Source organism: Staurois parvus, unplaced genomic scaffold, assembly GCF_062004578.1.
Source record: "Staurois parvus isolate SC_StPar_1 unplaced genomic scaffold, SC_StPar_1.0 ptg000276l, whole genome shotgun sequence".
Lineage (NCBI taxonomy): Eukaryota > Metazoa > Chordata > Amphibia > Anura > Ranidae > Staurois > Staurois parvus.
The window spans coordinates 3594014-3619473 of record NW_028318072.1 but is presented as its reverse complement, the minus strand read 5'-3'; the positions used below and the strand labels follow the sequence as shown (position 1 = coordinate 3619473).

At 40.8% G+C, this 25460-nt stretch overlaps 1 protein-coding gene across 4 annotated transcripts in view; it reads left to right on the top strand.

Annotated features, from left to right (window-relative positions):
- KCNIP3 (potassium voltage-gated channel interacting protein 3) overlaps positions 1-25184 on the top strand; it is a 203441-nt gene extending 178257 nt beyond the window's left edge. For all 4 annotated transcript variants that reach the window (XM_089681725.1, XM_089681726.1, XM_089681728.1 and 1 more), the window contains 5 exons: positions 4214-4284; positions 10558-10665; positions 12850-12954; positions 17012-17074; positions 18148-25184. In XM_089681725.1, the coding sequence (XP_089537851.1) occupies positions 4214-4284; positions 10558-10665; positions 12850-12954; positions 17012-17074; positions 18148-18195 (395 nt within the window). In that variant the 3' untranslated portion in view covers positions 18196-25184. The remainder of the gene's footprint in view (positions 1-4213; positions 4285-10557; positions 10666-12849; positions 12955-17011; positions 17075-18147) is intronic.
- The last annotated feature ends 276 nt before the right edge of the window (positions 25185-25460 follow it).

Here is a 25460-nt window from a genome sequence, read left to right as displayed (position 1 = left end):
TGTCCTGGTACCCTTGGCTTCCCTTTTGGCTGTGCATATCCTGAGGCGCTGGAGAGTACAAACGATATCTTGATCATATCCCCCCTTAATCTCCTCTTCTCAAGAGAGAATAAATTCAGTACCTCTAATCGTTCCTCATAGCTGAGCTCCTCCATGCCTCGTATCAGTTTGGTTGCCCTTCCCTGTACTTTCTCCAGTTCCCCGATGTTCTTTTTTGTGAATTGGTTCCCAAAACTGAACTGCATATTCCAGATGAGGTATTACTAATGATTTGTACAGGGGTAAAATGATATCTCTCTCTCTGGAGTCTATACCTCTTTGAATACAAGAGAGGATTTTGCTCGCTTTAGGAACCGCAGCTTGGCATTGCATGCCATTGTTAAGCTTGTGATCTACCAGAACTCCCAGATTCTTCTCCACCATTGATTCCTTTAGTTGTACTCCCCCTAGTATGTATGATGCATGCATATTCTTAGCCCTCAAGTGCAGAACCTTACATTTATCAACATTTAACCCCATTTGTCACATAGATATTTTACACAGATATGTAAAAACAGATATTTTACACAAATAATGAAACAATATAGAAAACATGTTGACTGAAAAAAAATCATTATACTTTCCTTTAAAACATACTAACAGAAATAACAGGAAAGTTCAGTGACACTATACAACTTACAATCAGTAAACTGCAGCCACTGTCTGCTCTTTGCCCCACAACAGTAAATAGCCCGGTTTTGCATTAATGGACGACATAGTGGCCGTGACCTCCATACATTAATGTGAATGTCCATGACCTAGCTTGCTTTTTCTGTCTGAACTCAGAATAATAACCAAAAGCAGAGGTGAGGAATAATGCCCGGCATATTATTGAAAGCAGAAAACGACAAGCTCTTTCCTTCTTAAACGACAGATCAATAAGGTGAGATGTGGTAAAGGAGGACACTGTGAAACAGCACGTCTGAGATGATCACATTGTATTTTGGTGAAAAGATTTCTTTTAATGTACTTAAGGGAATTAACTTCTGACCTCTGAAAAGGTAATCATTTTTTCCATCTTTATTAGCTGCTGTTATACCCAAGGCATATGTATAGGTTCAAGGCACTCAAGTAACACATGGAATTTGGGGATTTAAAGGACAAGGTTCACCTTTAGTAACATGTTACATATTACACTCATTTTTAGGGTGTAACATGTTACTATTTGGCAGCCCCCATCACCCCCTGTGCCTCCCTACGACAGCCAGTAGGGGTTTCACTCCCCTACAGCCGCTGTCACATTTTAAAATTAGCACAGCTGTGTGGAACTGCCCACACAGTGCATGATTCATCCATAGAGATCTGTGAATGAATAAACTAAACAATTGTTCTTGTACTTCTTCTATGGCTCTACTTCCAAAGGAAGCCACTCAAATGCCACCATAAATACAACTTCATGGAACTATAATCACATACAACCCAGGTCTTGTCATTCCCATGGGTATCTCACTCCCTCACTTTAAGAGCCTTTTTACACCTTTCATAAAAAGTCTTATGGAAGTTGATGTTTTTCTGTTTCTAGAGGGTACCAGCTTGGAAGATCCTGGAAATAGTCCTTGTCACGTAACAAGGCACACCAGCTATTTTGCGGTGGGGTGGGGGGGTCTTAGACAGTGATATAAAGCTCACAGACCACTTGTTCCACCATCTGAGCGGACTTCAGCATCTCTGGTTGCAACAACTTGTTTGTAGAATGAAACAAATCTGGGACCTTGCTGGCTCTCTAGGATCATATTTCCATGAGCACATAGAGTGGGGAAAATAATTATTTGATCCCCTGCAGATTTTGTATGTTTGCCCACTTACAAAGAAAGGAAGGGTCTATATTTTTTTTTAAATGTGTGTATTTTAAATGATAGAGACAGAATATCAACCAAAAAATCCAGAAAGAAACACACGATACAAATGTCTTAAATTGAGTTTCAGTTCAGTGAGTAAAAAAGTATTTGATCCCCAAGCAAAACATGACTTAGTACTTGGTGGAGAAACCCTTATTGGCAAGCACAGAGGTAAGACGTTTCTTGTAGTTGGTTACCAGGTTTGCACACATCTCAGGAGGGATTTTGGTCCACTCTTCTTTAAAGATCTTCTTTAAATCCTTATGGTTTCCTGGCTGTTGTTTGGCAATTCGAAGTTTCAGCTCCCTTCATAAAGTTTATATAGGATTAAGGTCTGGAGACTGGCTAGGTCAATCCATGACCTTAAGTGTTACTAAACCCACAACAGTAAAATCAGTCTGTATATGCAGTAAAGCATGCTTGTTATACTCACTGTGAAACCTAAGGGGTTAATCCTCTGCATGGTGTAAAAAGGCTGTTTGGTTCTGTTTTCTCTGCGCCTCCTCTTGTTCAAATGTCCACCTGATAAGACAGACTGAACCCGTAGTCACATGCACGTGCTCAGTTTAGTGTGTATTGCTAGAGAGGTTTTTTTTTTTCTTGGGAGAGTGCATGTGATCAGCACATGGCCAATCAGCACTGCCCAAACAGAGGTCAAGGGTCCTGCATCCTCCTAGAGCAGAAAAAAACTCCTCCTTTAACCAGTGCTCTGCTGAAGTCACAAGACTGCTCTAACTGCTGATGAGAGAAGGTATTTAGCAGTTTATATTTACTAAAATAATTGCATTTCCATGTTGTGTATACTGTAGGAGACCAGATACAGTGAATGAACGGTCCTGGGTTTAGTAAAACTTTAATGTGCTTCTTCTTGAGCCATTCCTTTGTTGCCTTGGCAGTGTGTTTTGGATCATTGTCATGCTGGAAGACCATCCTTGACCCTCTTCAGTGTTTTGGCTGAGGGAAGAAGGTTCTCATCCAAGATTTTACAATACATGGCACAATCCATTGGCCCCTCAATGCGGCAAAGTCGGACTGTACCTTTAGCAGAGAAATGGCACCAAAACATAATGTTTCTTCCTCTGCGCTTGACTGTAGGGATGTGTACATAGGGTCATAGTCAGCATTTTTTCTTCCTCCAAACATGGTGAGTCCAGTGAATGCTAAAGAACTCAATTTTGGCCTCATTGGACCACAGCACTTTCTCCCAATCCTTCTCTGAATCATTTAATGTTCATTGTCAAACTTCAGATAAGCCTACACATATGCCTTCTTGAGGAGCGGCACCTTGCGGGCGCTGCAGGATTTCAGTCCATGGTGGCGTATTGTGTTACCAGTGGTTTTTTTGTTGACTGTGGTTCTAACTGCCTTGAGATAATTCACAAGCTCCTCCCATGTAGTTTTGGGCTGATCCCTCACTTTTCTCATGATCATCCTTACCCCATGAAGCGAAATCCTGCATGGAACTCCAGACCGAAGGCGATTGATGGTTATTTTTTTATTTCTTCCATTTGCGAATAATCGCTCAAACACTTGTCTCCTTCTCACGTTTCTTGCTGATGGTCTTATAGCCCATTCCAGCCTTGTGCAGGTCTACAATCTTGTTCCTGACATACTTTGACAGTTCTTTTGTCATCTGCCCATGATGGTGAGGTTTGAATGGAAGAAAGATTCTTTGGACAGGCGTCTTTTATACACATAACGAGCTATCGCTAGGAGCACCTTACCATAACATCACCATAGATTTGAAAGGTAGGTGTTTAAAGACTTCAAACTCCTCCAGACTCGATATGAGGCTTCAATTTTGAAGTAACGCTAGCGCTTCATGTTTTGATAATGTGAATAGCACTGTGTGCTGTCCATAGTATCATTTGCATAGGCGTTTGAGGATCATTAAAAACGCCCCTCAAATGCCTGCTCTTAATGCCAATGTGAACTTGGCCTTAGTGAGCAGCTGCTCCAGAGGAGAGGAGGGAACGGCGACACTAGCTGGGGCATGGGATCCTGTGGATGACATCATGGATCCCGGAATTTACAGCTGTTGTCACTGCTCCCTTACACAGAGTTGCAGGGTCACGTGAACAAACTAGAGTTGGCTTTCACCTTTAACCCCTTTAATGGGGAGATATGTTCTTCCACAACAAGTGTTGCTATATGACAACTGTTATTTGTTGATAATATGTCTTTTGCATGTTCCAACATTTTGATTAACAGTTTAGAAACAACAGTTTGTTTTTTCACATTACTACATGTATAATATACTGTACATTATGTATCTGCATGGATGTTTGCACTTGTGCAGAAAATATTTAATAACACTTTTATTCCTGTGATTGCAGATGCCACAATGTATGCGCATTTTCTATTTAACGCCTTTGACCTGGATAGAAGTGGCGCAATCAGATTTGAGGTAACTTACTGGAAAAGAAGGATGGGACCTGGGAAGTGCACAACTTACAATGCAATAATAGATAAAGAAAAAATCATATTGTGTTTGAAGTATATTTTACAATAGATTATCGCTCGGTGATTAAATAATTTATAAATCTGAATGTTACGAAATGAAGATTTCAGTGCAAACTCAGTAAAGTCTTTTTAAAGCAGTAGTAAACTGCAGAAAAAATAAATAAAAGGGTCCCCAGGCAGTTTAAGTGATAATGTGCTAGTATGGACTGCATACTATGTGCACTGCATACTAGCACATTATGACAAACTTACCTGAAAACGAAGACCTCCAGTGGCGCACTGTCACCGCTGTAGGCGCTTCCATCTTCACCCCGTCTTCCTTCGCAATGACATTACTCCCATGCATGCACGCAGGAGTCACTGTCTACAGAACAGGGCTCTGAAGGAACGGCACAGTATGCCATTTCTTCAGAGCGATTGCGCCGGTGACGTCACTGGCTGCATCTAAAGTAAATATCTCCTAAACTGTGCATGTTTAAGAGCTATTTACTGTGACTATAGTCGGCCTTAATATAGTCTTACCTATAGGTAAAAAACATGCATTGGAGTTTACTCCTACTTTAAGGCTGGGTTCACATCTGTGCATTTGCAGATCTGCAGAAATGCACCACAATCCATTTAACATTATTTCCTATGGGTCCCATTCACATCTATGCAGTTTCCTGCTGTGAGTTTTTAGAAAAGGTGCAGGACCTTTTTTAAAATGCAGCACTGTGCAATTTTGACTCCATAGACTTCAATGCAATCACATCAAAAACCTTTAAAAAAAAGCATATACCGTTACATTTGTTTTTTGTGAGTTTTGGTAGGTTTTTGTTTTTAACAACCAGTCCCTTCCTCCTATTAAAAAGAATGCACAAGCATGAAAACACACCAAAAACGCTCTGCAAAAACACATCAACTGCACACACATAGATGGGAACCTAGCCTAAAACAGGCTTTTTTCTTGTCTCATTCCAACACGTATCCCTAAAGTAAGATTATTCCTTATTTCAGGGCAGTGGGCAGAGCCATGCAAATCATTCCTTTAAGGCTCCATGCACACCGGGCGTTTTTTCGAATTTTGTGTTTCTTAGCGTTTTTTGTTTACCCAAAAAATTTTTTAGCTCCAAAAACACCAGTTTAACGCTTTTTACCACATTAGATTGTTTTTACAGCTAAACAACTCCTCTAGAAACCTACTAGTTCTGGGGTTTTTTTCCAGCCAAAAACGTCCCTGCCAAAAAACGTTGATTACAATCTATATGTGCATGGACACATAGGATAACATGCTGGGGAGTTTACTGGCTGTAGAAAAAAACGGCAAAAGCCTAAAACAGCCGCTGTAAAAACGTCCAGTGTGCATGAAGACTAAGTCTCATTAATCAGCTGCACGTCCGGAACCGCTGATGTATGGTGTACAGAGCAAACACGTAACATTTTAGAGCCATTCCAAACTGCTTATAGCCATTTCAGGCTTCTTGGCTATTATAAGTGGAGAGAATGAAAATCATGGCCCCTAATGGAGTAGGGATCCAACCATACAGGATATATAGGGAGAAGGGACTCAAAAAGTCCTCCAATCAAATCAGTGCATAGCACATTAAAGCCTTCTTAGAACATACAGTTTATACATGTCTCAGTCCATAACATACCCCAAAAATAAGAGGATTATACCTCATTTCAGGACAGTCAGCACAGTCATGCAAATCATTCCTTTACATCCCATAGGGAACCTACACATCCAGAGGTTCTTGTGTATAGCAAAAAGTTAACCCAATATTAATGTAAACTGAAAATAATAGACTGCCTGTGGTCAGTGTGCAATGTAGCAGCCACTCAATACTGGATCCGAAAGTGCTGACTACTAAAGTGACTGTCAGCTTCAACACTGGTTCTTCATGTATGAAATACATTGTCCAAAAAAATTAAAGGAACACTTTGAAAACACATCAGATCTCAATGGGAAAAATATCATGCTGGGTATATATACTGATATGGTCTGGGTAATGTGTTAGGAACGTAAGGATGCTCCATCGTTTGATGGAAATTAAAATTATCAACCTACAGAGGACTGAATTCAAAGACACCCCGAAAATCAAAGTGAAAAAATGATGCAGCAGGCTAGTCCATTTTGCTGCAATTTCATTGCAGCAACTCAGAATGGTACTCAGTAGTTTGTATGGCCCCCACGTGCTTGTATGCAAGCCTGACAACATCGGGGCATGCTCCTAATGAGACGATGGATGGTGTCCTGGAGTATTTCCTCCCAGTCTGACTAGGGGTCCAAGGATTTTATTCTGATACCTAATAGTAGTCAGGGTGCCATTGTCTAGCCCAGCAATGGGCAAACTACGGCCCGCGGGCCGTATACGGCCCGGCGGACCTTTTAATCCGGCCCGTGGAGAACGTGAGGGGAGCTAGGCTCCTCTCACAGTCCGCCCTGAAGACCGGTGTAGTATGAAAATCTGTCTCCTATGAAGATCTGTCCCCCTCGACGTATCTGCGCATGTGCCGGAGATCGCCGATCAGCTGCTAATGCCTGAAACTGGCACATGCGCAGATACGTCGAGGGGGACAGATCCTCATAGGAGACAGATTTTCATGCTACACCGGAGAACACGGCGAGAGGAACGCGCGGAGCAAAGGTAAGTGAATTGACACAGGGGGGACTTGGGGACTTAATATGGGGGATGAATTAATAGGAGGGATAAATTACTATATAGGGGATGAATTACTATATGGGGGATGAATTACTATATGGGGGATGAATTAATAGGAGGGATGAATTACTATATGGGGGATGAATTACTATATGGGGGATGAATTACTATATGGGGGGATGAATTACTATAGGGGGGATGAATTACTATATGGGGGATGAATTACTATATGGGGGGATGAATTACTATATGGGGGATGAATTACTATGGGGGATGAATTACTATATGGGGGATGAATTACTATATGGGGGATGAATTACTATGGGGGACTATATGGGGGATGAATTACTATATGGGGGATGAATTACTATGGGGGATGAATTACTATATGGGGGATGAATTACTATGGGGGATGAATTACTATATGGGGGATGAATTACTATGGGGGATGAATTACTATAGGGGGGATGAATTACTATATGGGGGATGAATTACTATATGGGGGGATGAATTACTATATGGGGGATGAATTACTATGGGGGATGAATTACTATATGGGGGATGAATTACTATGGGGGATGAATAACTATATGGGGGATGAATTACTATGGGGGATGAATTACTATGGGGGATGAATTACTATATGGGGAATGAATTACTATATGGGGGATTAATTACTATGGGGGATGAATTACTATATGGGGGATTAATTACTATGGGGGATGAATTACTATATGGGGGATGAATTACTATATGGGGGATGAATTACTATAGGGGGGATGAATTACTATGGGGGATGAATTACTATATGGGGGATTAATTAGTATGCTTACTATGGGGGAATATTACTATACTTACTATGGATGACACATACACATCATTCATCTACTCTTGGTCCGGCCCCCGGGTCCAATATATGAACCCATTGCGGCCCTCAAGTCAAAAAGTTTGCCCACCCCTGGTCTAGCCTGTAGACCATCAATGACCCACCATCAAAATGGTCATGCTAAATGATGTTACAGGCAGCATAACGTTCTCCAGACCCTTTCACGTCTGTTACATGTGCTCAGGGTGAACCTGCTCTCATCTGTGAAAAGTACAGGGCACCAGTGGCAGACCTGCCAATTCTGGTGTTCAATGGTAAATTCCAATCAAGCTCTATGGTGCCAGGCAGTGAGCACAGGGCCCACTAGAGGATATTGAGCCCTCAAGCCACCCTCATGAAGTCTGTTTCTGATTGTTTGGCCAGAGACATTCACACCAGTGGCCTGCTGGAGGTCATTTTGTAGGGCTCTGGCAGTGCTTGTCCTGTTCCTTCTTGCACAAATGAGCAGATACTGGTCCTGCTGATGGGTTAAGGACCATCTACGGCCCTGTCCAACTCTCCTAGAGTAACTGCTTGTCTCCTGGAATCTCCTCCATGCTCTTGAGACTAAGCTGAGAGACACAGCAAAACTTCTGGCAATGGCACGTATTGATGTGCTATCCTGGAGGAGTTGGACTGCCTGTGCAACCTCTCTAGGGTCCAGGCATCACCTCATGCTACCAAATGCAAAACTAGTGAAAAACAGTCAGAAAAGATGAGTAGGGAAAAAAATGTCAATGGCCTCCACCTGTAAAATCATTCCTGTTTTGGGGATCAACTCATTGTTGCCCATCTAGTGCACCTGTTATTAATTTCAATAACACCAAAGCAGCTGAAACTGATTAACAATCCCCTCTGCTACTTAACTGACCAGATCAATATCCCAGGAGTTTAACGGACTTGATGCTATACTCTGATTAAAAAGTGTTCCTTTTTAAGTTTTTTTGAGCAGTGTATGTATACTTCCATTAGTTTAAGCTGGACCAATATAGGTATGCAATTACGGGCATGCTTGGAGTTCAGCTTTAAAACTATCAGAGCCCAACAAGGCATTTTGATATAAAATATGCTTCATCCATACCAAAATTTCGATCAGATGATCAGTTGGTGTTGTTTCCATCATCTTTGGAAAGGTTTGTGCATTGTGTGGCCCTATAGGTAATGGCACAATTGGAAGTCTCCGGAAACTTTTAAAGATGATAAATAATCATGATCATCACTGGGAATAGATATACGTAGAAGTTAACTGTATTTGTATCATTACAATGTAAAGCTGAGCTCTAAGAAGTTATAAAAAGTCACCATATAATCCAACTAAGTAGTTATAAAAAAATAAAAGGGTGTACCTAAGTCTGTTTTAAAATTAGATTTTTTAATCCCTGACATAGCAAGGACTGGCTGGGACAGAGAGGCCTAGTAGTTGGCCAGGCTTTATTGCATTGCACAGTTCTGTCAGTCTAACACTGGTAGCTTGTTGACAGAAAAAGATTGCACAGGAAGTAGACTGAGGAACTAATCAGTGAGGTTATGCTACTTCACTGACCAATCACCAGGCTGTGATCAGGTAGGTCAAAAGACTGTATTGCTTTACTGTAATGAAAAAAAGCAAAGGCATTGAGCTGCCTGCTGTTTGTCAGGGCTTCAATTGTTTAGCTGTGTGTATGGAGTTCAGCTTCAGGTCTCATGCACACAGGGCATTTTAAAAACGTTCCTCTTCTTGGCAGCAGCGTTTTGGCAGAAAAAATACCTGCTGCTTGTCAAAGTGTTTAGGTGCATTTATAAACGTCAAGTGCTTGGGCGTTAAATCATTTCATTGGTCAGAATAATAATTTATTGGCCATTGAAACGAATTAAAGTGGTTCTAAAGGCTCAAGGTTTTTTACCTTCATGTATTCTATGCATGAAGGTAAAAAAACCTTCTGTGTGCAGCAGTCCCCCCAATGCTTACCTGAGTCCCTCGACAGTTCTCGATAGTCTCTACTGTCTGGGGACTCTTCCTCCTCATTGGCTGAGACAGCAGGCTTCCGCTGCAGTCAATCACAGCCAGTGAGTCAATGAGGAGAGAGAGAGGGGACGGGGCCAAGCTGCGGCTCTATGTGTCTTATAGATGCAGAGAGCAGCGGATCGGGAGCGAGCACGAAGCAGTGCCCCCAGAGTGAGCAGCTTTCCCTGGGGACACTGCTTGTGGGGGAGGAACCAGGAGCGTCGGTGGGTACCCAAAAAGAAGAAGATCGGGGCTGCTCTGTGCAAAATCACCTCACAGAGCAGGTAAGTATAGACATGTTTGTTATTTTGAAAAAACACAACAAAACAAAGCTTTAGTGTCACTTTCACGCTCAAGTGCTAAACATGTGTTAAATCTAGGTGACACGCGTCAATGTTTTTTCTGCCAAAATGCTGCTGCTGCTGAACACACTGGCCCTGGGGGTTTTAGAATAACATGGAGGGCAGTTTGGAAGCAGTAAAAAAAAAACGCCTGACGCCCCTAAGAGTGGCTGCAAAGATGACCTGTGTGCTTGAGGCCTCAAGGTTACGTTCACCCCTCTGCATTTACGTTGTGGTATGTTTTAAGCAAGATTTTCATGGGTTTTACATGTCTATGCAAGGTGTGTCTTGCCAGAATCTGCACAGATATAGAAGAAACAGCCACCATTTGAGAAACATACTATATTTATGATAACATTTGTTTCTCCACCTGTTTCCCCTACAGGATTTTGTGGTTGGGCTGTCTATTCTATTACGAGGAAGTGTCCATGAAAAATTAAAATGGGCTTTTAATCTCTATGATATAAATAAGGATGGATATATCACCAAGGAGGTATGTCAGCTTTTTTTTTCAATTAATTTCATAAATCAATAAAACTGTACTTTTTTAGTTTACTATTATAAATAAAATAGGAACTACATGATGATCTGGATGTATCCGACATGTGTCATGTTGTACAGTCCCTCCCACTCACAGAAGTGAGGTGAAAGAAATGTCAGGGCGTAAATCTATTTCACCTGCTATTAATTAATTTGATAGCAGAATTCTCTTTCAAAGTGACATTAAACAACCTTATTTTCCAAAAAGAATCCATATACACCGTACAGTCACTACTTTTGATCTGGTAATATGTTTTTCATGAAATTGTTTCTTACTGTGTTTTTCTGCCTCCTGGTAATATCCTCCATGAGCTCCAGAACCTCTCCAAATTCTCCTCATTTCTGTTTGTTTAGAATGAGCAATGCGCGTTAGATGCCGTCATGTGCACTTGTCTATACACACTACAAGTCCCTAGTCCATCTCAGGAGTGAGCAAGAGTAGGCTACTTTCATACACACTGTGGGACTATCGAGGACAAAAGCAGCCACCCTCTAACAGTAAGCTGGATCGCAGCAAAAAAATTAAATAAAAAGCCTTTAAAAGTTATGAATACATACCTGAATATAATATTTGTTTAAATCAGAGTTTAGTGTCACTTTATATATCCTAACATTCTTTTGTATAAAACTTTTCTTGGCCTATCTGTCTGGGCCAGGCACTGGTTTCCAATCAATATTTACTAAGCCTGAATGGATCAGCAGAGTAAATTCTTGTCATGTATAAAAAAAAAGATTTATGATTGCGAGAGTTTGTCCTATATAGAGCAATATTTATGAGAACAGAGTAACCCAAATAACACTACAGAGGTGATTATGCTGAAGTATGCCTTAAAGTATGCCTTAAAGTGTTACTAAACCCACAACAGCAAAATCAGTCTGTATATGCAGTAAAGCATGCTTGTTATACTCACTGTGGGACCTAAGGGGTTAATCCTCTGCATTGTGTTAAAAGGCTGTTTGGTCCTGTTTTCTCTCCCTCTTCTTCAAATGTCCACCTGATAAGAAAGACTGAACTGGTAGTCACATGCACATGCTCAGTTTAGTGTGTATTGCTAGAGGGTTTTTTTTTTTCTTGGGAGAGTGCGTGTGATCAGCACAGGGCCAATCAGCACTGTCCAGGCAGTGGTCAAGGGTTTTGCATTCTCCTAGAGCAGAAAGAAAACTCCTCCAACAAGCTTTAACCAGGGCTCTGCTGAAGTCACAAGACTACTCTAACTGCTGATGAGAAAAAGGTATTTAGAAGTTTATATTTACGAAAATAATTGCATTTCCATGTTGTGTGTACTGTGGGAGACCAGATATAGTCAATGCAGGGTCCTGGGTTTAGTAACACTTTAATACCTCTTTTTTTCAATTCTGAACTCCACATCATACAAGATACATTGGAGGCAATTAGAAAGAAAATAGCAAGGCCTTTAATTTTTTTTTTCTTCAACTGCATTACAGTTACAGATCCTCTAACATACTTGACCTACACATGTATTGCATACCTGCACATTTATGAGGCATTTAGGGCCATGTCATGCCTCCTTCATGTAAGCAGCAATGTTGGTATATACACCTTTACATTATTTATGTGGAGGAGGTTTAGAACCCATGCTGATGGGCGTTTGTTCTCATAAGAATTACTCAGTGGAAATGAAAAACAGTGTGGAGGAGATGGATGTGGTTTAGGAGGCCACTTGCAGATGAGAAGAAGGTCAAATGCACTTGTCAATGAACTGAGAATTCTCTCAGAAGCATTTCAAAGTGATTTCAAATGCAAGTGGGTGGCACCTGGAAGAAAGCAGCATCTGCCCATCAACACAAGCCCAAAGCCACAGGCCATAAGATAAATAAACCAGAACCAACGCAGTAAACTGCAGAAACAGGACTTAGTGGGAAAGTGTGTGGCTTCTATAGAAGTGTTTTGGGATATGTCTTAAAAAAAACCTGAAAATGCAGTAAGGAAGTCTCAGAAATTGCATTCATCAGACTTTCTTTCAACTTCACAGAAGCAATTATGTATGACTTATATAAAAGAATGGATTTAGATGTACTAACTTTATATCAATTAACACATTGCCAAATTAAAAAAGTAAACTCTTAACCTCTGAAATGTGTTAAATCTGATATATTACGTCTTTCCCACATTTAGGAGATGCTGGCCATAATGAAGTCTATCTATGACATGATGGGGAGGTACACTTACCCAATGCTAAGAGATGATGCACCAATAGAGCATGTGGAAAGATTCTTCCAGGTAAATTTGACATTAAAATACCAGTAATCCATTGTTTTGCCTTACATATAATTAGCAGTGTATGTTGTACAAATAGTCACTGACTGGGCACTAAAGCCATCTCTGTAGGACGGTATATGCCAGTTTCAACTTCTGACTACACCCTACTTGCACTATTATCATTATTTGTTTTTATAGAGCCAACATTTGCCGATATTTCTTGCGAGGGTACACTTCATATATAATATTACAACATATAATATACATGTGTATTATAAGTTCAACACGACATGTGTTTATCAGCAGCGCTGTGCCAAACAAAAGTGTCCAAATGTGAATATCCACAATATGTTAAACGCGTTCACACCAAATAAATTTCCAAAGCAATGCTTTCCTATCTTCCACCGATACACCTATGCTGTCAGTGAAAAACCTTTCCCAGAGGATGGAAACTCACTGTGTGTATATGCTTCTTTATGAACAGATAGGCACATATCACACAGGCTAGGGATACTGAAACAATGCCGGCCAACATACCGTGAATGATTCTCCACTCCTTCCTCACGCTCCAAGCTCTGGTTAGCACGGGAAAGTACAAAAACGTCTCTGATAGTGTGATCTATTCATACCAAGTGTTTTATTAAAATACATTTTGCAAATAAATAATATTTCTTCATAAATTTAGGACAAATTGTATTCTGCTATATTGCTTAGGTAAAAATAACCCAATTCAGGGTTTATTATTTAGTCTGTGTGAAAGTTTTAGCATCTACAAACTACAGGATATATACACTATATTGCCAAAAGTATTAGGAAGCTTGCCTTTACACACACATGAACTTTAATGGCATCCCAGTCTTAGTCCGTAGGGTTCAATATTGAGATGGTCCTCTCTTTGCAGCTATAACAGCTTCAACTCTTCTGGGAAGTCTGTCCACAAGGTTTAGGAGTGTGTCTATGGGAATGTTTGACCATTCTTCCAGAAGCGCATTTGTGAGGTCAGGCACTGATGTCGGAAGAAAAGGCCTGGCTAGCAGTCACCGCTCTACTTTATACCAAAGGTGTTCTATCAGGTTGAGGTCAGGACTCTGTGCAGGCCAGTCAGGTTCCTCCACCCCAAACTTGCTCATGCATGTGTTTATGGACCTTGCTTTGTGCAATGGTGCGCAGTCATGTTGGAACAGGGAGGGGCCAACCCCGAACTGTTCCCACAAAGCTGGGAGCAAACAATTGTCCAAAATGTCTTGGTATGCTGAAGCCTTAAGAGTTCCCTTCACTGAAACTAAGGGGCCACACCCAACCTATGAAAAACAACCCCACACTTTACACTTGTCACAATGCAGTCAGGCAAGTACCGTTCTCCTAGCAATTGCCAATCCGAGACACTTCCATCAGATTGCCAGACAGAGAAGCATGAGTCGTTACTCCAGAGAACACTTCTCCACTGCTCTAGAGTCCAGTGGCGGCATGCTTTACACCGCTGCATCTGACACTTTGAATTGCACTTGGTGATGTAAGGCTAGGATGCAGCTGCTCGGCTATCATAACCCATTCCATGAAGCTCTCTATGCACTGTTGTGCTAATCTGAAGGCCACATGAAGTTTGGAGGTCTTTAGCTATAGACTGCAGACCATTGGCAACGTCTGTGCACTGTGCGCTTCAGCATGAGCTGACCCCGATCTGTCATTTTACATGGCCTACCACTTCGTGGATGAGTTGCTGTTGTTCCCAGTTGCTTCCACTTTGTTAAAGTAACACTAACAGTTGACTGTGGAAGATTTAGTAGCAAGAAAATTTCATGGATGGACTTATTACACAGGTGGCTATCACAGTACCATGCTTGAATTCACCGAGCTCCTGAGAGCGACCCATTCTTTCACAAATGTTTGCAGAAACAGTCTGCATGCCTAGGTGCTTAATTTTCTGTGGCCATGGAGGTGATTTGAACACCTGAATCCAATGATTTGGAGGGATGTCCCAATACTTTTGGCAATATAGTGTATTTGAAAATTGATCATTCCTGATGTACTGATGATCTCTCTCATTCCTTGAGGCCCTAAAATGTCAGGACAGCACAAATACTCCCAAAATGACCCCTTTTTGGAAAGTAGACACCCCAAGATATGTATTAAGAGGTATGGTGAGTTTCTTGAAGTAGTAATTTTTTTCGTCACAATGTTTTGGAAATTGAAGAAATTTTATATGTCTTGAGTTCAGTACAGAATCATCATATGACTGGTGTGGTAGTGATTAGAGATATTGACTGGTGACAGTATGTAAAAAAAAAAAATAGAAAAAAGAAAAAAAATTTTTTTTTAATTTTTCAAAACATGTTTTTCTTTTTTTTTCTTCCAATTTGTTCAGTTGACAATGTATTAGAAAGTCTTGTATTAGATTTAAGTTGTTGAGTTTAGGAATATTTACAATAGGAATAATTTAACTACTATTGGAGTCAATAATATTCTTTTATAGAAATTCTTCAAATAGGGATTGTAATGATTCTGGTACTGTAATTCAGTAAGTATCCATGGAAGTTGTTACTTTGATAGATTTTCTCCAAAAGAAAGAGCACCAGTTCTCCTCAGAGATGCGTACATCGGTTAGAGCAGCATTGTGCCAAATTGCAATAGGAAGATTAGAGCACTAGTTTCCCTCAGAAAGAGTCGTACAACAATTAGACCAGCATTGCACCATATTTCAATAGGAAGGTTAGAGTGGAAGAGCTGTGAGGCAATGTACCACATACAATAGCAAGCTTACTATGCCAGTTCCCCTGAGAAGTGATGTGCAATAGTTAAAAAGCCATGTGCCTAATAAAATAGAAAGCTTAATGTGCCAGTTCCCTCAGAAAAGACGTGCGACAATTTGAACTGCATTCACGCCAAAGTGTGATAAGAGTAGAGTACCAGTTTTACTCAGAAGAGGAGTGAGACAAATAGAAAAGTATTACGCCAAAATCAAGTATCTATTCCAGACAGGTACATGAATTTGGCGCTTTCTGAGCCATTTTCTCACTGCCTCAGAGACACTTTGGTTCATTCTGTCTGCGCCAGTCTTTGTGAATTCCAGGGATTGCGTTAATGAACTTATAGGCCCATTTATGATTTTTTGCTGTGTGCTTTCTTCTGTTTATAACTTTGAGGATCTTGCTAAAGCAGCAGCAGTGATATATATTTATTGTTTTTTGTTGTTTTTGTTTTTTTTAATATACTTCTTGCTTATTTTTGATACATTTTGAAAGCGTGGAGTGAGAGTAGTTAAATATTACAACACACAGTAGATAATGAATAAAGGCTAGAATCATAACAATTCTGCTTAGCCATTTAAATCTAAAGTGAAAATTTTATTATACAAAATATATAAAATACCTTTATATATAAATCTTTAGGTGAACAATCATCCACTTTTGTTAATGGAGAATGTTAAGTATTTATTCAACAAGAATGGATGTTAAATGCAGCCGGTATATACACTTAATATATGGACAAAATGATGTGAACACCCCTTTAAAATACTGAGTTCAGATGCACAAAGTCAAGTCCATAAAAACACTGTTTGATGAGTGTGGTATGGAGGTGCACAGAGCCCTGACCTCAACCCTATTGGGAGAAAATGGATTGTCGATTGCGAGCCAAGTCTTTCTGACCAACATCACTCCCTGATATCACAAAAGCTTTTTGGGCTTAATGGGCACCAATTCCCATAGACACACTCCAAATTTCTTTGGAAAGTCTTCTCAGAAGAGTTAAAGTTATTACAGCCATAAAGGGGGTGCTCCATTATAGTACATATGGTTTTAAAATGGGATGTCCAACAAGTTTATAATGTGATGGATAGGCATCCACAAACTTTTCATATAGCATATCTGAATAGGCCTACACTGGTCATCAGGCAAATCTAGTAATTACCTCATATGCTACATCTGAGGGAAGTTAGGTGTTTGAAAGGTTGATTTGTTGTTTGAAAGGTTGATTTGTAACATACATAAAAAGTCTATAGCTTTGCTAAAATGACACACAACCTCTTTCCTAAGCCTACATAATGTGTAATTTCCTTTCCTCAACAACTATTTTACAGAAGATGGATCGAAACCATGATGGAGTTGTGACCATTGATGAATTTCTGGAGACTTGCCAAAAGGTTATTGTTTTGACCTTGTTTTCCATATTTTTCCCTTCTTTGGGCATTAAACAAGATAATAAACATACACAAGTCACATTAAATTAACAAGAAGCAATATCTTATAGCAGCAAAGTTAATTTTTCAATGATCTGGCAGTAGTGAACTCAAAGCATATTGGTTGCTGTAGGTTATTGTATTTTGCAAGGCCAGATTTACCATAAGAAATAGTAGACCTGTTCTCTAATTTCTCTGCACAGTTTAGAAGTACTGCCTTAGCCACCATTTAGTTGTTTTTGTTTCTTGTCCTGCACATGGGGAATATAAAACCACCTTAAATAAAGGACTTTGTATTTACATCAGAGATTCTCAACAGGGGTTAAGTGAAAAGTCCCTAAGAGTTTTAGCTTTAGTGGTCTTGCTATGCAAGATACCGGTACTAAGTACCGCTGGACAGATTGACATCTGCCCATTGATATGCTTTAGGTTACAGTGCCTACACCACCATTCTGAGCCTGCAGTGCAGGACAAGGCTCAGGTAAGTATTAGTACAGAGGCTATGTTATCATTATTAGGTTTTTTTAGGTATGAAAGTTATAGAAAAGAGAGTAAAAGACATTTGAAGCTATATAAAAAATAACAGTGTGTATTAGGTTGGGATCCTGAAAGGAAATGTAAACCTTCAAGCATTTCCAGATTATGATAAGGGTGGTCCAGGAAGTTGCCAAGGGCCCATGGTTCTTAGGTGGCCTATAGGGGCCTCGTCAGTCTAGTAAACTTCTTGCTCTGCTATTTAACTGTAGCCATTCAGGCTGCTTGAACAAACTTCTTGCTCTGCTATTTAACTGTAGCCATTCAGGCTGCTTGAACACCAAATCCACCTTATGGTTCAGGCAATATTTTTCTTTTTTATATCTAAAACTCACTGGTCACTGTACCATGAGTTGTAAATGAGAAAATTATTTAAGGGATTCCCTGAGAGAATAACATTTCAAGGTTTCCTTAATGGCAGAAAGGGTCATTTAGATACATTTTTATGAATGTGAACATCAATTAGAGGAGTCTGGTAATCAAGTGTACCTTTCTTTCCGCAGGATGAAAACATCATGAGGTCCATGCAACTGTTTGAAAATGTGATCTAAGTGGGGATGTGACACTCCACCCATGCCAGCACTAGAAAGGACCCATCCAATGGCGTATGCTCACACATGGATCACTGACACCCCACTCCTTGTGTCACGAACAGTTATTGGATGGAGTAATCTCTCCCAGGGAACAGATGATCCCTTTTACTGCCTGCCTGTTTGCACTGATCCCTTCCTTCTCCTCACAGTAACAAACTCACCTTTTTAGGAACTGTTTTATATTATTAGAGGATAAAAGCACATTTATCTGTGCAAGAGCTGGGATTCTTAAATCAGGGATTTTTACAGAAAGCCGCTCTTGCCTAAACCCAATGAGGAGACACGACACACACCCCATAATAACTGAAAACACAATCTTTTGTTAGACAAACACAAATTCTACATAACAATCTATGTTCTGGGCTTCCTGAAGACCTGCCAAATCCCCCTTCCTGACCGTACATGTATAAGCTGCAGAAGGAAACGTGGCAAGCTCTTCACCGGCCAAAGGATGGGGGTCAACTTTGCACCAACTACCCTGACACTTGAAGGGTTAAGACAAGGTCATCATTTCTGTTTTGTTGGAACATTTTTTTAAAAGAATTTCCAACAAATGCAATGAGCAAATCTTGACAGTTTTATTTTATGCATGCCCTCAACAAGACCCCTTCCAAGCAATATGTCACTTTGCTGTTCTGTCAGACCTGTTTGCTGCTGTTGAAATTTTTTTGCTATTATTTTTGCCCCATATGGTAAAAATAAAATGTATGGTTCACATCAGTAGAGTGAATGGAAGATTAACACCATGAAGTTGTGCCTGAGGAGACAGCATTATTAACTATGCAACAAGGTTACATGGATTGATCTGGCCTGGTTTACCATTGCACTTGATGTGCACATCATGTCAAACCTTCTTCTTTGTGCCCCTCTGAAACTACTTTAAAAATGCCAAACATCATCCCCCTGTCCAACCAGACAGCTTCAGCGAAGATACCCTCATTGGACAGGGCAAGGATGATGGGCTGAGACCTGAAGTGAGAGGCCTAGTAATGAAGTGAATCTAATTTTAGAGAGGCACACCTGAGAGAATTTTATGACTGCCAAAGACAAAGCAGGCATCTTGCAGTGCTGGTTTAAAGTAAAACTTACTTTTAAATGTTTACATGGTTACTTGGTTAAAAAAATATTAAATCTCAAGTACCAAAAATGAAAAATATTGCTGCTTACCAGTCCTTATGTCCTTTTTCACCTGGTGGGCCAGTCAGTAACACAGTTCCTGTCCTACTGTAGGGTGACAATGCTCACTTGTTATACTGCATCTATGGGGGAGCAGCCTAGGACAGTAAGATTATAAGACTACAGAACACTTTCTTATCACCATAACATAGAAGGGAAATGTTCTTCAAAGAGGTGAACTGGGCAGGGTTGACAGCACAGGAACTTACAAGCTCTCTAGATTTATGGAAGGATGAACAGATACAATATATTTTTAACAGATCAAAATGGAACACAGTACGGAAGTTCAATGTTAGTTTACATACACTTTAACCTAAGGTAACTCTCACCCCCCCCCCCCCCTAATGCAGCACACCTGGTATAATACTAACCATGCACAGTAAAAAGAGGATCAGAATGAAATGTTTTCCGTTGTGGTGCCGGGTAGGACAGCACAGTGAAATTGCTGGAGTGGAGTGGGAAGGAAGGTAAGTATTTTACCAGGTAGGCTGCACTCAGGAGGGTGAGAGGTCTACTCCCCAGTGAGAACAAGACTAAGTGGTCTACTTCACTTTTATTCTCATTTTCTTTTTATGAGTTTTAAAGTGATTGTAAACCTTAATTTTTTTTAAATAATAAACAAGTCATACTTACTTGCTGTGTGCAATGGTTTTGCACAGCACAGCCCTGATCCTCCTCTTCTGGGGTCCCCTGCTGGAGCTCCTGGGTCCACCTCTGCTGTGAGTGCCCCCATAGGAAGTGGGGGCACTTGTGCAGGCCTGGTCCTGAGCCGTGATGCCTGCATCTATAGACACAGAGAGCACGGCTCAGCCCTGCCCCACCTCCCCCACTGTCTCGTCACAGGATTCATTGACAGGAGCAGGAGGCAATGGTGCTCACTGTTATAAATCTTCCCTGTGAGGACAGAGAGAGCCAATGATCTTGGGCACAGCGCTGGATCGAGATCAAGCTCAGGTAAGTATAATGCGGGCCTGAATGCGGGCCTGAAGGGGAATCCTGTGCATAGAAGGTTTTTTTACTTTAAAGCAATTCTAAAGGTTCATTTTTTTTTTTGGAAAATAACAAACATACTCTACTTACCTACTGTGTGCAGTGGTTTTGCACCGAGCAGCCAGGATCCTCCTCTACTCGGGTCCCCTGCAGGCTTTCCTGTACCCTCCCTTCTGTCGGGTGCCCCCACAGCAAGCAGCATGCTATGGGGGCACCTGCTGCTCCGTGTGTCCATTCACACACAGAGCTGTTTGAATGGACACATCTTCCCTGTGAGAACAGAGAGAGTCAATGCTCTCAGGCACAGCGCTGGATCGAGATCAAGCTCAGGTAAGTATAATGGGGCCCTGAGGGGGAATCCTGTGCATAGAAGGTTTTTTACTTTAAAGCGATTCTAAAGGTTCATTTTTTGGGGGGGGGAATAACAAACATGCTCTACTTACCTACTGTGTGCAGTGGTTTTGCACAGAGCAGCCTGGATCCTCCTCTACTCGGGTCCCCTGCAGGTTTTCCTGGCCCCTCCCTTCTGTCGGGTGCCCCCACAGCAAGCAGCATGCTATGGGGGCACCTGCTGCTCCGTGTGTCCAGCTGTGGCTTGGCCCTGCCTCCTCTCCTCATTGGCTGACTGGCTCTGATTGACAGCAAATGGCTCCCGCTTGCTGTGTCAGCCAATGAGGAAGCAGAGGCCTGGGATAGCCAAGGCTGTCGTTCACATCGCTGGATAGCGATGAGGCTCAGGTAAGTATTATGTTGGCTGGGGGCACTGCTGAACAGACGTTTTTTTATCTTCATGCATAGAATGCATGAAGGTAAAAAACCTTGAGCCATTACAATCTCTTTAATGCAGAAAATGCAATAGGATAAAAAATCTTAAGCCTTTAGAACCATTTTAATTAATCAACTTTCTTGAAGTTAGGTAAATCAATGTGTATAAAAAGTTATATCTGCACTCCATATAATGAAAATAGATAGGGAATCTTTTGCTCACATCCATTATTGTCTTCATTTACTAGGAAGCCACCAAGCAGAAATATGTCATTTCTATTTTCAAAACTAGACATAATTGCTTGCAAAACCCTCCTTTAGTGCTGTGGTCTTCATTTTAAAAACAACCATCAGATAAAAAAAGGGGTATGTTGTCTTTTTTCTACAAATAATAGCTTAGACTGGAGATATTTTAGAACTGCATCTCGATCAGATTTTACTATTAACATGAAACAATCTTATCTTGCAATAGAAAAGAGCACCACTTTTGTTCCAGTTTTCATAATTCAGTTCCAGGGCCCCCTGAGGTTACTTACATGCCCTTTGAAATAATGCTTGCGGTCCTCTTTCTGTGCTAAACCTAAAATGGGATTCCTATACAATATATGAATAGAATATAGAATATATATTTGTTCCATACAAAAGCAACAGAGAACATGGTGATAAGGAAGAAAATAGATATTTTGTTATTACTGTGGCCTAAACGTTAAAAGATTTACTACAAGGATAAAGGGAACAGACAATGCAAAAATGTTGGAGAAATAATGCAAAAAACAGTTGGTATTTCTTGCTTAGTGTTACTAAACCCACATCAGTCAAATCAGTCTGTATATGCAGTAAAGCATGCTTGTTATACTCACTGTGTATAACACAGGGGTTAACCCTCCGCATTGTGTAAAAAGGCTGTTCGATCCTGTCTTCCCTGATTCTCCCCCTATTTCGCTGCCTCCAATCCATCTGCCACAGTTGGAGCAGCAAGTCTGCAAATGCTCAGTTTGGTGTCTAATGCTAGAGGGTTTTTTTTTGGGGGGGGGGGTGCATGTAATCAGCACAGGGTCTGTTTTTGTGTTTGATCCTGTCTTCTCTGATCATCCATCTGAGCTCTAGAAGTCACTCTGCACACAGTTTAGTGTGTATTCCAAGAGTTTTTTTTTTCTTTGGGAGGGTGCATGTGATCAGCACGGGGCCAATCAGCACTATCCAGACAGAGGGTCAGGGGTTTTGCAGCCTCATAGGACAGTCAGAGCAGAATGAAAACTCCTCCTACAAGTTTTAACCAGTGTGCAGCTCCAGTGTGCAGCTGGACACTGATAGAAGTCACAAGACTGCTGTATAATGCTTATGAGAAAATGTATTTTGCAGTTTATAATAATTGCATTTCCATGTTCTGTGTACTTTGGGAGACCAGATATAGTGAATGCAGGGTCCTGAATTTAGTAACACTTTAAAGCACAATAAAACTTTACATTTAAATCAGTAAAATACATTCCAGGTGCATCAAAAGGAAAGGTGTGCAAAGTCCAGGGGCGGACTGACCATTTGGAAACTCGGGCACCGCCCGAGGGCCCGGGGTCAGTAGGGGGCCCCATGAGATGCCCCTGGTACCTTTTTCATAGGCTTTTTTGAGTTTGGGCAAGGACACAGGGGCCCCATGATCCCCTATTGCCCGGGGGCCCCATGAGCTGTCAGTCCGCCCCTGGCAAAGTCTTACATTCTTTCTTTCTAAAGCGGCTACAGCCTGAGCGAAAATTTCTGTTACCTGCCAATATTCTGCAGAGAAGAATCCTTGCTCTTCTGCATGAAAGCAGTGATTTATCTATAGAGCTCTATAATCCTCCCAATTAAGTCAGACCTATGGCTCTGCAATCAGCTCAAGCGCTCACTCAATAGGGGGCATGTTGGCCCTTTTGAGTTTATGGACCTTGAATGTATTTGGCTGATTTAAACTATAGATTCTGTTTGGCCTTTACTTATAACAGAGAAATGGGCCAAATAAACTATTTTGGATGTGCCAAATATTAGCTCAGTTTGAAGGGTTTCAAATGAAAGATGTGACTAGTGCAGAATTTGTAAAAGAACATCTTTGCACAAAAAGTCCTAGACTTTGCACCAAATAAATAATGGTATAGAAAATGATTTTGGGAATATTTGGTGCAATAGTTGGGTGCAATAGTGAGCCAAGAGGATGATGGGGCTAGATAGTTACTGTGCCACATAAATTATATAATAGTTTATTTGACATGTGATGTGCCAAGATAAGATGTTACGTGCAAGAATTCCCATTCCTCAACCACCAATCTTAGTTTATCTAGCCCAATGTATTGAGTTTGTGGCCTTACAAAGAAATCTTCAGAGGAAACAGCACTGAATCTCATATCTCTGCTTCTGCCCTTACCAGCACAGCTCACAACTCTGAACTTGATAACAGACCCACAAACTAACCCTTATTGTGGGTGAAATTGTGACAACAACCCTTCTTTCTGTATTATAGCACACAGAGGATGAAATGGGAAGCATTTCTTGCAGATATTAGTCAAGAGTACAATTAGCTACTGCATTTCCATGGCTATGATAAGTTTATGTGAGAATGAAAGCCTAGCAGTTCCTAATGATTAGTGAATGATGATGACAAGCAGCAGTAGCAAAGGCAAAAAGCATTCCCCAGAATAGAAATTAACTCAGGAAATGATAACCACTGGGCTCCTGTGATGCTTTTATATAGGGGTCATGTCTGATGGCTGTGGTAAGGGATAGCGGGAGCAGGGACGGATGAGAGGACTTGCATGACAGTTTGAGGAAGTCTACCAAAGGTCTCCAGGAACTGAATATGCAGTAAAGTCTCATAGGCCCTGCATTAAATCCTGATTTTGGTCAGTAAAAATAATATTTTTTAAAGAAATCTTTAAAATACATAAAAGGAGCAAAGCCTACATACTTAGTACTTCAGTTTCTCATCCGGACACCAGTCATGCTAACTGGTTTGGGATCAAGTGCTCCTGGAGCACACCTGCTGGAGATGCAGGATCCCGCTCCTTGCTGCCTCTCACGAAGAGAACGCTTGATGTAACAAACTGTCAATACTAAGAGGTTTGCCACTGTGACAAATCAGATTCAGACCTGCCTTGGAATTCGGAATGTGATTGGTGGTATGGGAAGCAGAGGAAGTAACACAGAACAGGCTCCAGAAAGTCCTGGAACAGTAGGTCCTCCTGCCCGCCTACTAATCCTTTGTAGAGGTGTATGCACTAATTCTGCAGAGCACCGCACAAACCCAAATGTAGGGCTTATTCACACGGGCATATGCATATTTTCTGCATTGAACACAGCTAGCAGAAAATCTTGAGAAAAATATATGCCTAAAGTACTAGCATTTAAATGTGTACATCTCTTTGAATGGCTTGTAAGTGTACTGGTCTAAGATCATATGCATTTACATGCATACACATGTAAAATCTTTAGATTCCTCTAATGCTGCACTTAGATGTTTACAAAGCCATATGCATCGAAATGCAGCATTTTAGTCTCCCCTGTGTGAATGAGCCCTGAAGGAAAATGAGAGAACTTTCTGATTTTAGCACAGTTGATATGTTACTGGGTAACATTAGCATCTCATTAATGTTTTCATTTGTTGCCTGCAAGCAAAGTGGTTGAAAGGCGGAAGGTTTTTCAACTTAATGCATTCTATTCACCACAATTTTGACAATTTTGGTGCACCACAGTCACCGGAAAGCCTGTGGGTTAGAATTGCTTTCAAACATATAAAGGATATGTAGTGGGTCACACCAGATACAAAATTATGGACGGGCAACATACACATTCATGTGGGCATCACCAAATAACGAAGGTCTTTCCACAGCTGGACTGCTACCTGACTTTGGACCAAGGTCTGACCTTTATTGGAGTCTTCAGTAGGACAAGTGAATATAAGATGAGATTCTTGCTTCCTACTACATTATCTAAAGATCTCTCTACTTCTGTAAATAAAGCTAAGATTATGTTACCTGGGATGAACTGTCTTTCCAGTGTCCTTGTGAAATATTTACATTGCTTCCTCTTACAGGCTTTCTTGTACACATTTAACCTACAGCTTCATCTCAACTGGCAGAGTTGGTTATCTTCTCTGCTCTTCAGTATATTGCAGACCTACAGTACATACCAAAGAATTTATCCAAAATGTAATAATAAAGAACAGCCAAAAAGTTTGCTGAAATGCAGAAGAGGAAATTAAAAAAAAAAAAATAAACAAATATAAGTCCCAGGATCTCAGTTGTGTAAGTATAATGCATCCCTTT